A 12,496-nucleotide genomic window follows, 5' to 3' on the forward strand; every position below is an offset into this window, starting at 1 on the left:
ATACAAAGGGTACAAATTATATATAGTTAAGTTTAGTTACCAGGGTGCTCAATCTTGTAGAATATTTTGATAAACATTTCTGGATGAAACAACTGAAATCTTGTGATCCACCTTTATATACAGATTATACGAAACATTAAAACTATGAACTCACCAACCTTTGTGTTGACACTTGTTAGCATGTTTATTCTCAGGTTCCCTAGAAGTCTTCCGCTGTTTGCTTATATGTTAGACAAGCTATGTGCATGGAGTTATACATGGCATATTTTTCAAGGAAACGTTGCATTCACCAAATCATCATCATGTATCTTATTTTGACTGCATTGTCAATGGAAGTACTATTGTAAACTATTATTTACAGTGATTGTCTATATGTAGAAATCATCAGATGTCGAAAACCTTTGATTTAAATATTCATTTATGGTGTGCCTTTTCAAAAGAATGCAATGTTTACAAAACGTATCATATAGAGGTCAAATACCTCGCAATGAAATCAATGAATTACGTATTGTCCATATGGATTTGGAGCGATCGTCACAGGATATAAGTCGGGGGGGATTATTAATCGAAGAACCAGAACCCCACGATACAATTGGTTTAAATGTATATCATGGTGCTAAGGTTTTGAAGAGGCGAAATAACGCCGCAGTAGCATATAATGGAAGACATCCACAGGTTGAAAGAAATCAACAGCCAGGTAATGTGGGAGGGGGAAATGAAATGACAGAAATGCAAAGGTTTATAGCTTCACAAGATTATGAAAATGCTAGACATCGAGCATTTGAAGATTGGCAAGTTCATCAAAACCATATCATAGCACATTGCCAACATATAGGTAGAAACTATATTCCTACTCCAAAGCCCGTATTTCCTCCCTGGTCTATAGAGATCCAACCACCGTATCCTACTTATAACCCAGCTGAAGCATTCTATAACACATACGGTTATGCATGGAACCCCTACTGGTATCAGTATCAACCCTAGTTTATTTAGTTTTATTTATTTTATTTTTGTAATGTTACTACATTTAACACTTATGTTGATATTGTAATAGTTTTTATAATTTTCTAACTGTTATTATTAGATTTTAATAATTTTAGAATGTGGGGTAATATACCAAACTTCAAAAATATGTATATATGTTTGCAGTTTATCTTAAGTACACAACAGGGTAAAACAACGCATTTTCAAAGACTGGCATTAAGTTCAGCAAAAGCAACTATTTTTGACGACAAGATGCAAAATATATGTGAAATAACAACAAGACGGAATGAACAAATGATGTGCACCATTTATCATCCAACAAACAAACGCCAATATGTTTGGAAACTTTGGTAAACTTTAATCATTTTTCTACGCTAATCAACCTCAAAAATTTAAATTGTTACTGATTTCTTGCAAATAAGGGCATTGCAAGATCTTAAGTGTGGGAAGGGGTTAAATTCTTTCGGATTTTAAAATTTTTTTTATTTAAACACTTGGTTACCATTAAAAATACTAGTAACGCAGTAGTTGTATTAGAATCTAGTGCTCTCTGATAACAAAGAACAGCCCTAGTCTTATATACTGACTACCCAATTCTAGTAACATTTTTCAAAATTTTCAATTAAATGAACTCAAAATCATGTTTATACATATTTATGAACGATAAAACTAGGTGTTAACACCGAAATTATTGTTACCTCGGAAAGGACATAAATTGAGAAACAACCAAAATGCTAGAATTCATTTAAAATGGAAAAGAGGACAATAAAAAGGAAAATAAAAGCCAAGTGTGGGAAAATTTACCAAGTTATTTTAAACATATGTCACATATTTCTGTAACAAAATAACTGAAAATACTTTTGCTTTGGACTAAACTAAAAAGTTTTACCCGATTTACTGTAAGAAAGATGGATCTACACGATGAATCAATTCCATCATTAAAAGGAAGTAAAGTCTTCCGAAAAAGAAACGCGCTTCTTGATTTAGGTCAGGAAGTTGTCGTCCAGACCAGCTGTAGGTTGACGAAAAATCTAGAAAAGTCATCTCTAAAATCAGTAGGAAATCCACGGACCTTAGCATCAAACAGGGTCGCCAAGTGGTCAGACTTATCCTAACCATGAGAGGATCTGTCTCGTACAATGGGGGACATCGTGCAAATTAGCTGGATAAGACTAATGAATCAGATCCCCAGAAAAGATAATCTCCTTAAAAGATCAAAAATCAGCTTTTAAGACTGATATTACTCAATCCTTGAGATTGACCTTAAAGATTGAGAATTACAAACTCATGGAATTCAATGATATCTAAACTCGAGCTTGAACGAGAAAATATTTTGATCAAATTAAAACCGATTTGTTTTTTGAAAACCTATTTTCAATGCGTTCATTACCATTGAACGTAAAATTCTAGGAATTCACCTGGAATTCATTAGGTCACCTGAACCAAATCGGGTGTCAACCGTAAGAACGGTGATTGCATAGCATGGTCAAAGACAGGACCTTGTGCCAGACCGGAAAATTATAAGGGTGAGCTTTACTATTGCTCCTACAAAGGATAGTAATTGCGTCCGACACGTTATAGACCATAATTAAAAGCATGTCAGGGGACATTGCCTTAACAGTTGCTTATTCAACGCTTTCCTTTACAACCGGACGGTAGTTTATCGAAAGGTAATATACGAAGCAAGTATACTGTACGTGTTGCTTTTCCAATACAAGGTTAGCAAGTGGGTGACACAAAACCACAAGTTTTGAGCTAAAAATTTCAAATATGAAACCCACCAAACCCACAAAAAGAATTTGCAAACACCGGTGAAGGGTTATTCCGGAAAACTTATCTAGGGTAAAAGCTAGATTTAATTTTCAAAAGATCAAATATTTTCATAAAGATCCAATTTCCTTAATGGATCTAAATTTTCATAAGTCATGTGAGACTGTAAACCACATCGTTACTACCATTGTTTATACCGCCGTATATAAATCACTGATTTACAAAGTGTGAAGAATAAAGAAGTGATTCTAGTATTTCAAGACTATATTGCTTGAGGACAAGCAACGCTCAAGTGTGAGAATATTTGATAATGCTTAAAACGAACATATATTTCATAGCATTATTCCTCAAGAAAGACAAGCTTTTAGTTGCAATTGTTCTATTTACAAGTGATATTCGTTTAAATAATAAAAGGTGAAGACAAAAGACATATTCGAAGAATTGAAGACGCAAACGACCAAAAAGCTCAAAAGTACAAAATACAATCAAAGAGGTTCCAATTATTGATAAGAAACGTCTCGAAATTACAAGAGTACAAGATTCAAAACGCAAAGTACAAGATATTAAATTGTACGCAAGGACGTTCGAAAATCCAGAACCGGGACCAGAGTCAACTCTCAACGCTCGACGCAACGGACTAAAAATTACAAGTTAACTATGTATATAAATATAATATAATATATAATTAATTATATAAATTATATATATATTATATTTATATATTAAAACTGTCGGCAAGAAAGGTTCCAAAATGAGATGATCTGTAGAAACAAACTCCGCGAGTTGCGGAGTTTGAAGGACAAAAAGGCCGCGACTCGCGGAGCCTCCCTGGACAAAAATGCCTATAAAAGCCAGCGCAATTCGACGTTTTAAATATCCATATATCCATCCTCTCTATCTATATACGTAAATATATATATATAATTTATATTTTAATTTTAATTTTAATTTTAATTCCTAATAATAAGGGTATGTTAGCGAATGTTGTAAGGGTGTAAGTCTAAATTCTGTCCGTGTAACGCTACGCTATTTTTAATCATTGTAAGTTATGTTCAACCTTTTTAATTTAATGTCTCGTAGCTAAGTTATTATTATGCTTATTTAATACCGAAGTAATCATGATGTTGGGCTAATTACTAAAATTGGGTAATTGGGTTTTGTACCATAATTGGGGTTTGGACAAAAGAACGACACTTGTGGAAATTAGACTATGGGCTATTAATGGGCTTTATATTTGTTTAACTAAATGATAGTTTGTTAATTTTAATATAAAGATTTACAATTGGACGTCCCTATAAATAACCATATACACTCGATCGGACACGATGGGCGGGGTATTTATATGTACGAATAATTGTTCATTTGACCGGACACGGGAATGGATTAATAGCCACTAGAATTATTAAAACAGGGGTGAAATTATATACAAGGACACTTGGTGTAATTGTTAACAAAGTATTAAAACCTTGGGTTACACGCAGTCGATAACCTGGTGTAATTATTAAACAAAGTATTAAAATATTGTTACAGTTTAAGTCCCCAATTAGTTGGAATATTTGACTTCGGGTATAAGAATAATTTGACGAGGATACTCGCATTTTATATTTATGACTGATGGACTGTTATGGACAAAAACCAGACGGACATATTAAATAATCCAGGACAAAGGACAATTAACCCATGGGCATAAAACTAAAATCAACACGTCAAACATCATGATTACGGAAGCTTAAATAAGCATAATTATTTAATTTCATATTTAATTTTCTTTATTTTATATTTAATTGCACTTCTAATTATCGCACTTTTATTTATTGTCATTGTATTTAATTGCACTTTTAGTTAACGCACTTTTTAATTATTGTATTTTATTTCATCGCACTTTTATTTATCGCAATTTCCTTATCGTTATTTACTTTACGCTTTAAATTAAGTTATATTTATTTTTATTATTTTACATTAGGTTTTAACTGCGACTAAAGTTTTTAAAATCGACAAACCGGTCATTAAACGGTAAAAAAACCCCCATTTATAATAATAATATTACTTTTATATATATTTGTATTTTTATAAATAAAACTAATATAGCGTTAAGCTTTGTTTAAAAGATTTTTCCCTGAGGAACGAACCGGACTTACTAAAAACTACACTACTGTATGATTAGGTACACTGCCTATAAGTGTTGTAGCAAGGTTTAAGTATATCCATTCTATAAATAAATAAATATCTTATGTAAAATTGTATCGTATTTAATAGTTTTTCCTGCTAGAATTTAATAGTATTTTATACCCCTTAGCTTTAACTATTAATTATTTTTGGCGCCGCTGCCGGGGATTAAAATCTAGCTTAAAAGCCGGAAGCGCAACGCTAATATAAAAAAAAGATTTTTATTTTTAGTTTACTTTTATAAAAATACGTTTTTGTAAAAATACGTTTTAAATATTCGAAAACATAAAAAGAAAACAAAAATATAAATATTTTTAAGAGTTTGTTAAATTTTTAAGTTTTATAAAGTTTCTTTATTTTTATTTTATAAAAATATAAGTCTTATTTAAATATTTTGTTTTTATTTAAAATATAAAAAAAATAAATCGAAAAAAATATATATATAAATTTATTTTTAAGATTTTTATAAAATTATAAAGTATTCTATTTTTATTTTAGTTTTTAAAATATAAGTTTTATTAAATTTATATAAATATATTAATTAAATTAAAAACAGAAAAAAAAAAATAATTACGAAACCTGTCAAACGAACCCACCTAATCTGAAATTTCAAACCCCGCGACTCGCGGAGTTTGTTGCCAGGTGTACCGCGACTCGCGGAGTTTAACCTGACGCGCCTGACAGAACCCTAATCTGCATTTAATACGGAGTAATTAATTATTATTATTATTTTAACCCTAATTAGTTTTATTATTATTATAATTTAGTTTAAGTTTTTAATTAATATTAATTAGTTTAAGTTATAATTAATTATAATTAGTTTTAATATATATAAAAATTAATGCTTTTATAAAATAATATAAAAATAATATTTTTATAAAAATTCTAATTTTTACAACTTTTAGTAAATTTTTATATTTTGTATTTTTTTAATTGTTTTAGCGTAATTTTTTGTATTTTTCGCTCATATTTAGTGTTAAGTTATAGTTTTTGCCATAGTTATTTTTATTTCTAGAATTTTAGGCTTTGCCGTAAAATCCCTTAAGTGCTTTTTCTTTAGACTAATATTTAGGTGCTTTAGAATTTTGCGACGCCTTTTTAAGTTTTTGTACCTTTTTAAGATATTGCCATTTGGGATATAGTTTTACTTGTAAGCTTTAATATTTTTAGACGCAGCTTTTAATTCTTAGTTTTTAGTTCATTTTTAAGTTTCGACGCGCTACTTTATTACTTTCATTTTTCGACGCCTTTTACCTATGTATCAATTATCACTCCAATTAGTAATCTCAATTTGCAATTTTAATTTTAAGTTAGTGATAGTAATAAGGTTGGGTTAGTCGAGTGTTTTAAAGTTTTATAGTCATTTTTTTCTTTTTCGACGCCTTTTATTTTTCAACCCTTTTCTTTTTCGACCTTTTTCGACGCGCTCTTTTTCTTTCTTATTTCTCGCCATTCTAGTTTTTAGGACTTAGAATTTTTTTCTACTTCTTATCTAAATTTCTTAAAATTACGAAAATTTATTTTAAGTGGTTAAATTGATAGACATCAAAATTTTCTGGTTCGTAGTAATAGTTGGATTTGTACGTCGACCGGGTTATTGGAGCCAAACAGTACTCAATTATATTGAGACCAAACGAATCCTGCCCCTCTGCTGCATCTTTTGGCTATTCGAAACGTGGGCAAAATCAGAAAAGTCTATTAATTGGATAACTTATATAATTTTTCTTATATAATTATATTGATGGTATACGCAAGGTCTTGTTTGCGTCCTTGCGTCTCCTTAAATGACATACGCAAGATATTGTTTGCGTGCTTGCGTATGTTTGATTACATACGCAAGGTTTTTCTTGCGTCCTTGCGTCTGTATATAGGTCATTATTTGCGTCTTGCATTTGGTTAAGTTATCCGATGCAAGAGGTGGATTTGCGTCCTTGCGCCTTATGTTGAATAAAAACCATCCATAACACAAATTTAAACAACAAACTGAGACTGATAAACATAAACAACAAACTGAGACTGATAAACAACAAACTGAGACTGATAAAAAACAAACTAAAACATGAACTAACTAATTCTGGTCCCCTAATTCTGGTCTAAATCGTACGTTTGAAAAAAGTGAGACTGATAAGCTTGCGAAGGTTCGACTTTCTCTTTCGACTTTGACTTTGATTTTGAGGCTGTTTTTTTAACCCTCTGAGAAGTAGATTCACCGGTTAGGTCATAAGAAGCGCTACATTTTGTTCGGTTATGACCTGCTTGCTTGCAACGAGTACATGTTCTTACTCTCTTTTCAGTTTCTTCACCTTGAGATGGAATCCGATCGGTACTTTTTGGGCGTCCAGGTGCTCTTTTCTTTTGAATTGGGGGGTTTACGATTTTCAAGATCTTGGGCCCTGGATCGAACCATTCGGATCGATGGGGCAAAGGAAGGATGTGTTCGGAATATGTATTTATATAAGTTTGAGACAAGAACCAATGTGATACATAACATGTAACATCTTCCACTCCGAAGAGTCGTGCTGCTGCCAATACATGTCCGCAAGGTATGCCTGATAATTTCCATTGCCCACATGTACATGTTCTATCTTCTAGATTAACGAGGCCGTTTTTCCTTCCATCACGCACCTCTATTAGATTGTTTGTCGATGGAAATGCTTGCCATCTTCTTGATTTGTTCGTCCTCTTACCTAATTTACGTTCAACATATGGAGTAACCGTTGAAGTAAGACTAACTGCTTTGTTGTGATGTTTGAAAAACCAATCCTGTATAGAAGCGCGAAAAAATTCCAATAACATGCAAACTGGTAGTTTGCGAGCATGTTTGGATAGAGCGTTAATAGACTCTACACTGTTGCTAGTAAGGTATGCATACCTAACATGATCAGCATGACTTCTGGACCATTTGTTTAAACCAACGTCATTTAGATACTTGTGAGACGCTTTTAATCTTCGTTGAAATACACTAACATGATCTTGAAAATCTGACAAACGATAAGCCTTAACCATTTTCCAATAGTGCCATTCAAAATATTTGAATTTGTTGGACATCGTTTTTATGTTCATGAATAGATGACGTGCGCAAAAAGAGTTAAAGGCTTCAGGAAACACATTTGAAATACCATGTGCTATTGAAGGAGCACGATCAGAAATAAAGGTAATCTCTGACATACGATTACTCATACCACAACTTTCTAAATGATCTCTTAGATTGCCAAAAAACCATGACCAAACCTCGTTTGTCTCGCCTTCACCAATTCCATAAGCCAATGGCAAAATTCCGTTATTGGCATCCATTGCAACAGCGACTAAATTTGTACCCAAGTATCCAGCTTTCAAATGTGCACCATCAACGATGATAATAGGGCGAACATTTTGGACAAATGATCGAATCTGCACGCAAACAAATCAAATGAGATTGCTATTAGTTTAAGATAAAACAATTTTAGGATGAGTGATACTTACAACTGCGCCAAAAGACATGTAACACACCACGAATCTATTTTCATTGTCAGTCACCACATTTGTCATGCTTCCTGGGTTATGAATCTTAATGTTATGAAGATAAATGGGAAGCATTCGGAACGAGTCATCCATACTGCCACGGAGCATCTCTATTGCATGACACTTGGCTCTCCATGCTTGATTGTAAGAAATGCTCACCCGAAAACGGTTGCCAACATCATCACGTATATCTTTTGGGTTATAGTCTCGATTTGCGGCTTTGAACGATTCCATCAGAATACTTCCTAGCACCTTTTTGGTTGCATGTTTATTATTTCCCATAATTTGGGTACGTGAGCATGTGTGTACGTCATGCAATTTCTTTACGATGAAGTTGTCAGTGTGGCGTATTTTGTATGCACTACATGTCCACTCACAATTTGGCAACATGCATTTAGCGGTGAATCGAGATTTGTTCGACTTTACAGGCTTAATTTGGAAGTTTTCTTCAAGACATTTTGTGTATAGATGGTTTACAAAATCATCCTTGTTTAAAAAAGTTTGTCGAACTTTAATCAAATCGGATACTCTATACCTGGTTGTTATTTGGCTCGTAGATTCAGTCTCTTGGTCATGCTCACTCAATAAAAGTAGCATATTCCAGAATACAACCTTTTTTTCTTCCTCTTCTTCATCTTCATCTTGATCTTCTCTGTCATTTTCTTCCTCCGAAGCACTAGACGCGACAACTGATTCAAAAGGGTGATCTATTTTTTTTAATTTTACATACGTTCTCAACTCCATAGTTGAAGAAATCAAACTCTTCTGTGTTTGGAGGTGGTATTTCAGGTCGTGCTTCTTCCAAATTGGGTGTCTGAAGGTTTGTGCCCTCCTCGTTTGTTGGTAGGTTTTGTTGGACATCGTGTGTTGGTAGGTTTTGATGGACATTGTGTATTGGTAGGATTTGTACTGACTGTAAGTTTTCTGGGAGTTGATGCATTGTAACTTTGTCTACAATGTAAATATTAATAGGAGCATTTGATATTGCATGTTGTAGAAAATCATGAAAGTCTTCATAATCATCAGTAATATCAAAAACAAGATTATCGACAACATATCTCATTGAAACAGGAGCATTAGGTGGCAAATTAATTTTTCTAAGAACATTTTTTAACAATATTCTTCGAGTAATTGGTTTTTGGGGAGCAACTGGGAGTTTTAATCGTGTTCTAAAACAATCTAGAGGCAAATACATAGGTAAGTTATTAATAAATTGAAAAGAACCACCACAACATATATGAATAACAAAGGTTTCATTATCACTAAAACTCATTATTTAAAACAAAGAAAGTTACCTTAATGACGCTTGAAATTATATGATTTATGTGGAAATGAAGGAAATGAAGTGAAAATGGAGCTGGTAATATGTAGTTCCAGGAAAAGTTATCCGTAATAGTACAAAATCTTATCCACGAAATCGTACAAAATCTTATCCACGAAATCATGGAAATCTTATCGGGATAAGACGCAAGACGCAAGACGCTAAGGCGCAAGTCGCAAGACGCAATACGCAAGGACGCAAGGCTGTTTGTTGAGATTGGAAGTAACGCAAGGTCGCAATGTCGCAAGGTCGCAAAGACGCAAGGTCGCAAGGACGCAAGGTGTCTTGCGCCTTGCGAGGGCAAATTGTCAACTTTTTTTTTAAGGGCTGTCAGTCAACATGCTTAAAAAAGGGCATTTTGGTGATAATCCCTTATCTATACTGCATTGGAGTATAAAATACAAACGGGCCAAAATTATGGACCCTAAGAAGCTAACAGCCCAATAAAGTGAGGCCCAAATTAATTATCTACACCTGTGTGTGATGTTGTATCAAAAAACGGATGATATTTCACAACGATGATCTGAAAAAATTAACCTGAAACATTTCATAAAAAAAAGGAAACCCTAATTCTACTCATTTCAATTAATTCAAACAATTGTCAATGGATTTCTTCAGATCGATACTATCTGATGATCCAGATCCCGAAACCTTAGCTAATTCCGAAAATTCTGATACCGATTCGCACCGAATTCAATCGCCAATTCATCAATCAACAACCGAAAATGATGAAGATGACGATTCGAATTCGAACATTAATTCATCGGAAGACGGAAGCAGCGTCGGCGTCGGTGGCGGTGTATGGAGCTTTGGAGATCTGGTGAAGACGTTAACAACGAGATCCGAATCAGTTTTTGAAACCTACCGGCGAGATTTGCAGGAATTTGGAACCGGATTGCGTAAGGAATCCGATCTGTTTCGTGAAGTTGCTAGCCGTGCTGTGAAGGAGTTGCCGGAGGTCGGTACGTCGGCGATCGACGGCGTGTTGAAATCAACGGCGGATATTATTGCTCAAGGTAAGGAAGTGTTACTTGCTCCTAATTCTGATGTTGATGATTCTGATGCATCTGGTAAACGTAGTTATAGTGTTAATGATAATTATAATTATAATGATAGTAATTCAAGACGATATAGTCGATTTGATATGCAATTGAATGCGATTAAGAGTGATGTGAGGACATATTGTGAGGATCCTGAGGATGTAGAGGAGTATAATAAATGGAAGTTAGGGTTTGTTGTTGGTGATAAGAAGGATGAGATTGAGAAATTGGTTGGGGAGAATGGAAGCTTAAGTGGAATGTATGCCAAAATTGTACCGAATGAGGTTGATGATGGAACGTTTTGGTTTCGGTACTTTTATAAGGTGTATAAGCTTGAACAACAAGAGGATATGAGAGCTAAGCTTGTGAAGCGATCGTTGTCTGTTGATGATGAAGAGTTGAGTTGGGATGTTGATGATGACGATGAAGAAGAAGAAGAAAAAGAAGAAGAATCACAACAAATAGATCAATCAAAGTCGAGTACTTCGAAAGGGGAAGATTTGCAGGGCATTGGAAAGAAAGAAAGTCTTGTTGATGAGTCGAAAACTCTAAGCTCTAAGACTGTTAACGAGGAAAAAGAGTTGAACAATAATGTGGTTAGTGTTGATGAGAGCAATTTAGAGGAACCGAAATCTGGTAATGGATACGTTTCTACTATTGATAAATCTGAATCAGTTCCGAAATCGAATGAAACGATTGATTCTAAAGTGGAGTCGCACGAAATTAAAAATAATATTGTGGCAAAATCAGACCAACCCTCAGTTGAAGAGGATGAAGATCTTGAGTGGGATGAAATTGAGGATATTGGGAACGATGATGACAAGAACGTGTCTCATGGTGACAAAGTTGAGTTGCGTAAGCGGTTGAGTACTGCTGCAGATGAGGAGGATTTGAGTTGGGATATTGAAGATGAAGATGATGTTCATACTGCAAAATCAGGTAATAAGTGATGCATAACAAATACTACAATCACACAAGGTGTATTTAATCATGTTTACGTGTTTTCACTATAGATTTGCTGTAATTTTTTTTCTGTCTTTTAGTTGTATTTCCTGTCATTTTTGAAAGCAGGCATTCTTATGTGAATCTCAGTCAATTCTTGTTCATAATAATAATAATTTCATGTGTTGCCACTATTGCTGTTGATGTTAATTCATCATTCATCAACTAACTCTGATGAAATTCTAGTCCAATATATTGTGTGCGTCTTTGCTCGTGTGTACATATCTATCTAGTTTCAACCTGTTGTTCCTATAATCTACTGATAGAATCATATTCTTTTATTTAATTAGAAACTTATCTGTGTTGTCCCTTATGTTCATTTTAGGTGCTTTTAGACTAAAACGAGGTAACTAACCTTGTGTTTGCGGTTAAGATAGGTTAAGATAGTACTGTATTATGCCATTAAGTGAATGTAAAACTATAAGATTATAAATTGAGAAAGATCTTTGTGATTCTGTTTATTTGAAATCACACCTTGCCATTGTCCATTTTTCAACAAACCATATGTCCATGTTGACAGTAGGGGTGAACAAGGCTAGGGCAGACAGATCCATGATATGGGTCAAAAACAACCCAGTCCTGACCCATTTAAACTAGCCTATGTTTACTGTTTAGTGTTCACTCTTATTGAGTAGTTTTACAAAATATCATTTTCAACTCCTAAGAATATTCTTAGGATTCTTAGGAAAAGATATAATCTTTTTTTGGCGCA

General features: G+C 33.7%; 1 protein-coding gene across 1 annotated transcript; it reads left to right on the forward strand.

The window, feature by feature from the left end:
* The first annotated feature begins 10,248 nt into the window (after positions 1–10,248).
* On the forward strand, positions 10,249–11,931 carry LOC139876911 (uncharacterized). Its single transcript, XM_071864312.1, has one exon. It carries the CDS (start codon positions 10,347–10,349, stop codon positions 11,730–11,732), a length of 1,386 nt encoding a protein of 461 aa, XP_071720413.1. The 5' UTR covers positions 10,249–10,346; the 3' UTR covers positions 11,733–11,931.
* Positions 11,932–12,496: the final 565 nt, after the last annotated feature.

The sequence above is a fragment of the Rutidosis leptorrhynchoides genome, chromosome 11 (assembly GCF_046630445.1).
Source record: "Rutidosis leptorrhynchoides isolate AG116_Rl617_1_P2 chromosome 11, CSIRO_AGI_Rlap_v1, whole genome shotgun sequence".
In the NCBI taxonomy this organism is placed as follows: Eukaryota; Viridiplantae; Streptophyta; class Magnoliopsida; order Asterales; family Asteraceae; genus Rutidosis; species Rutidosis leptorrhynchoides.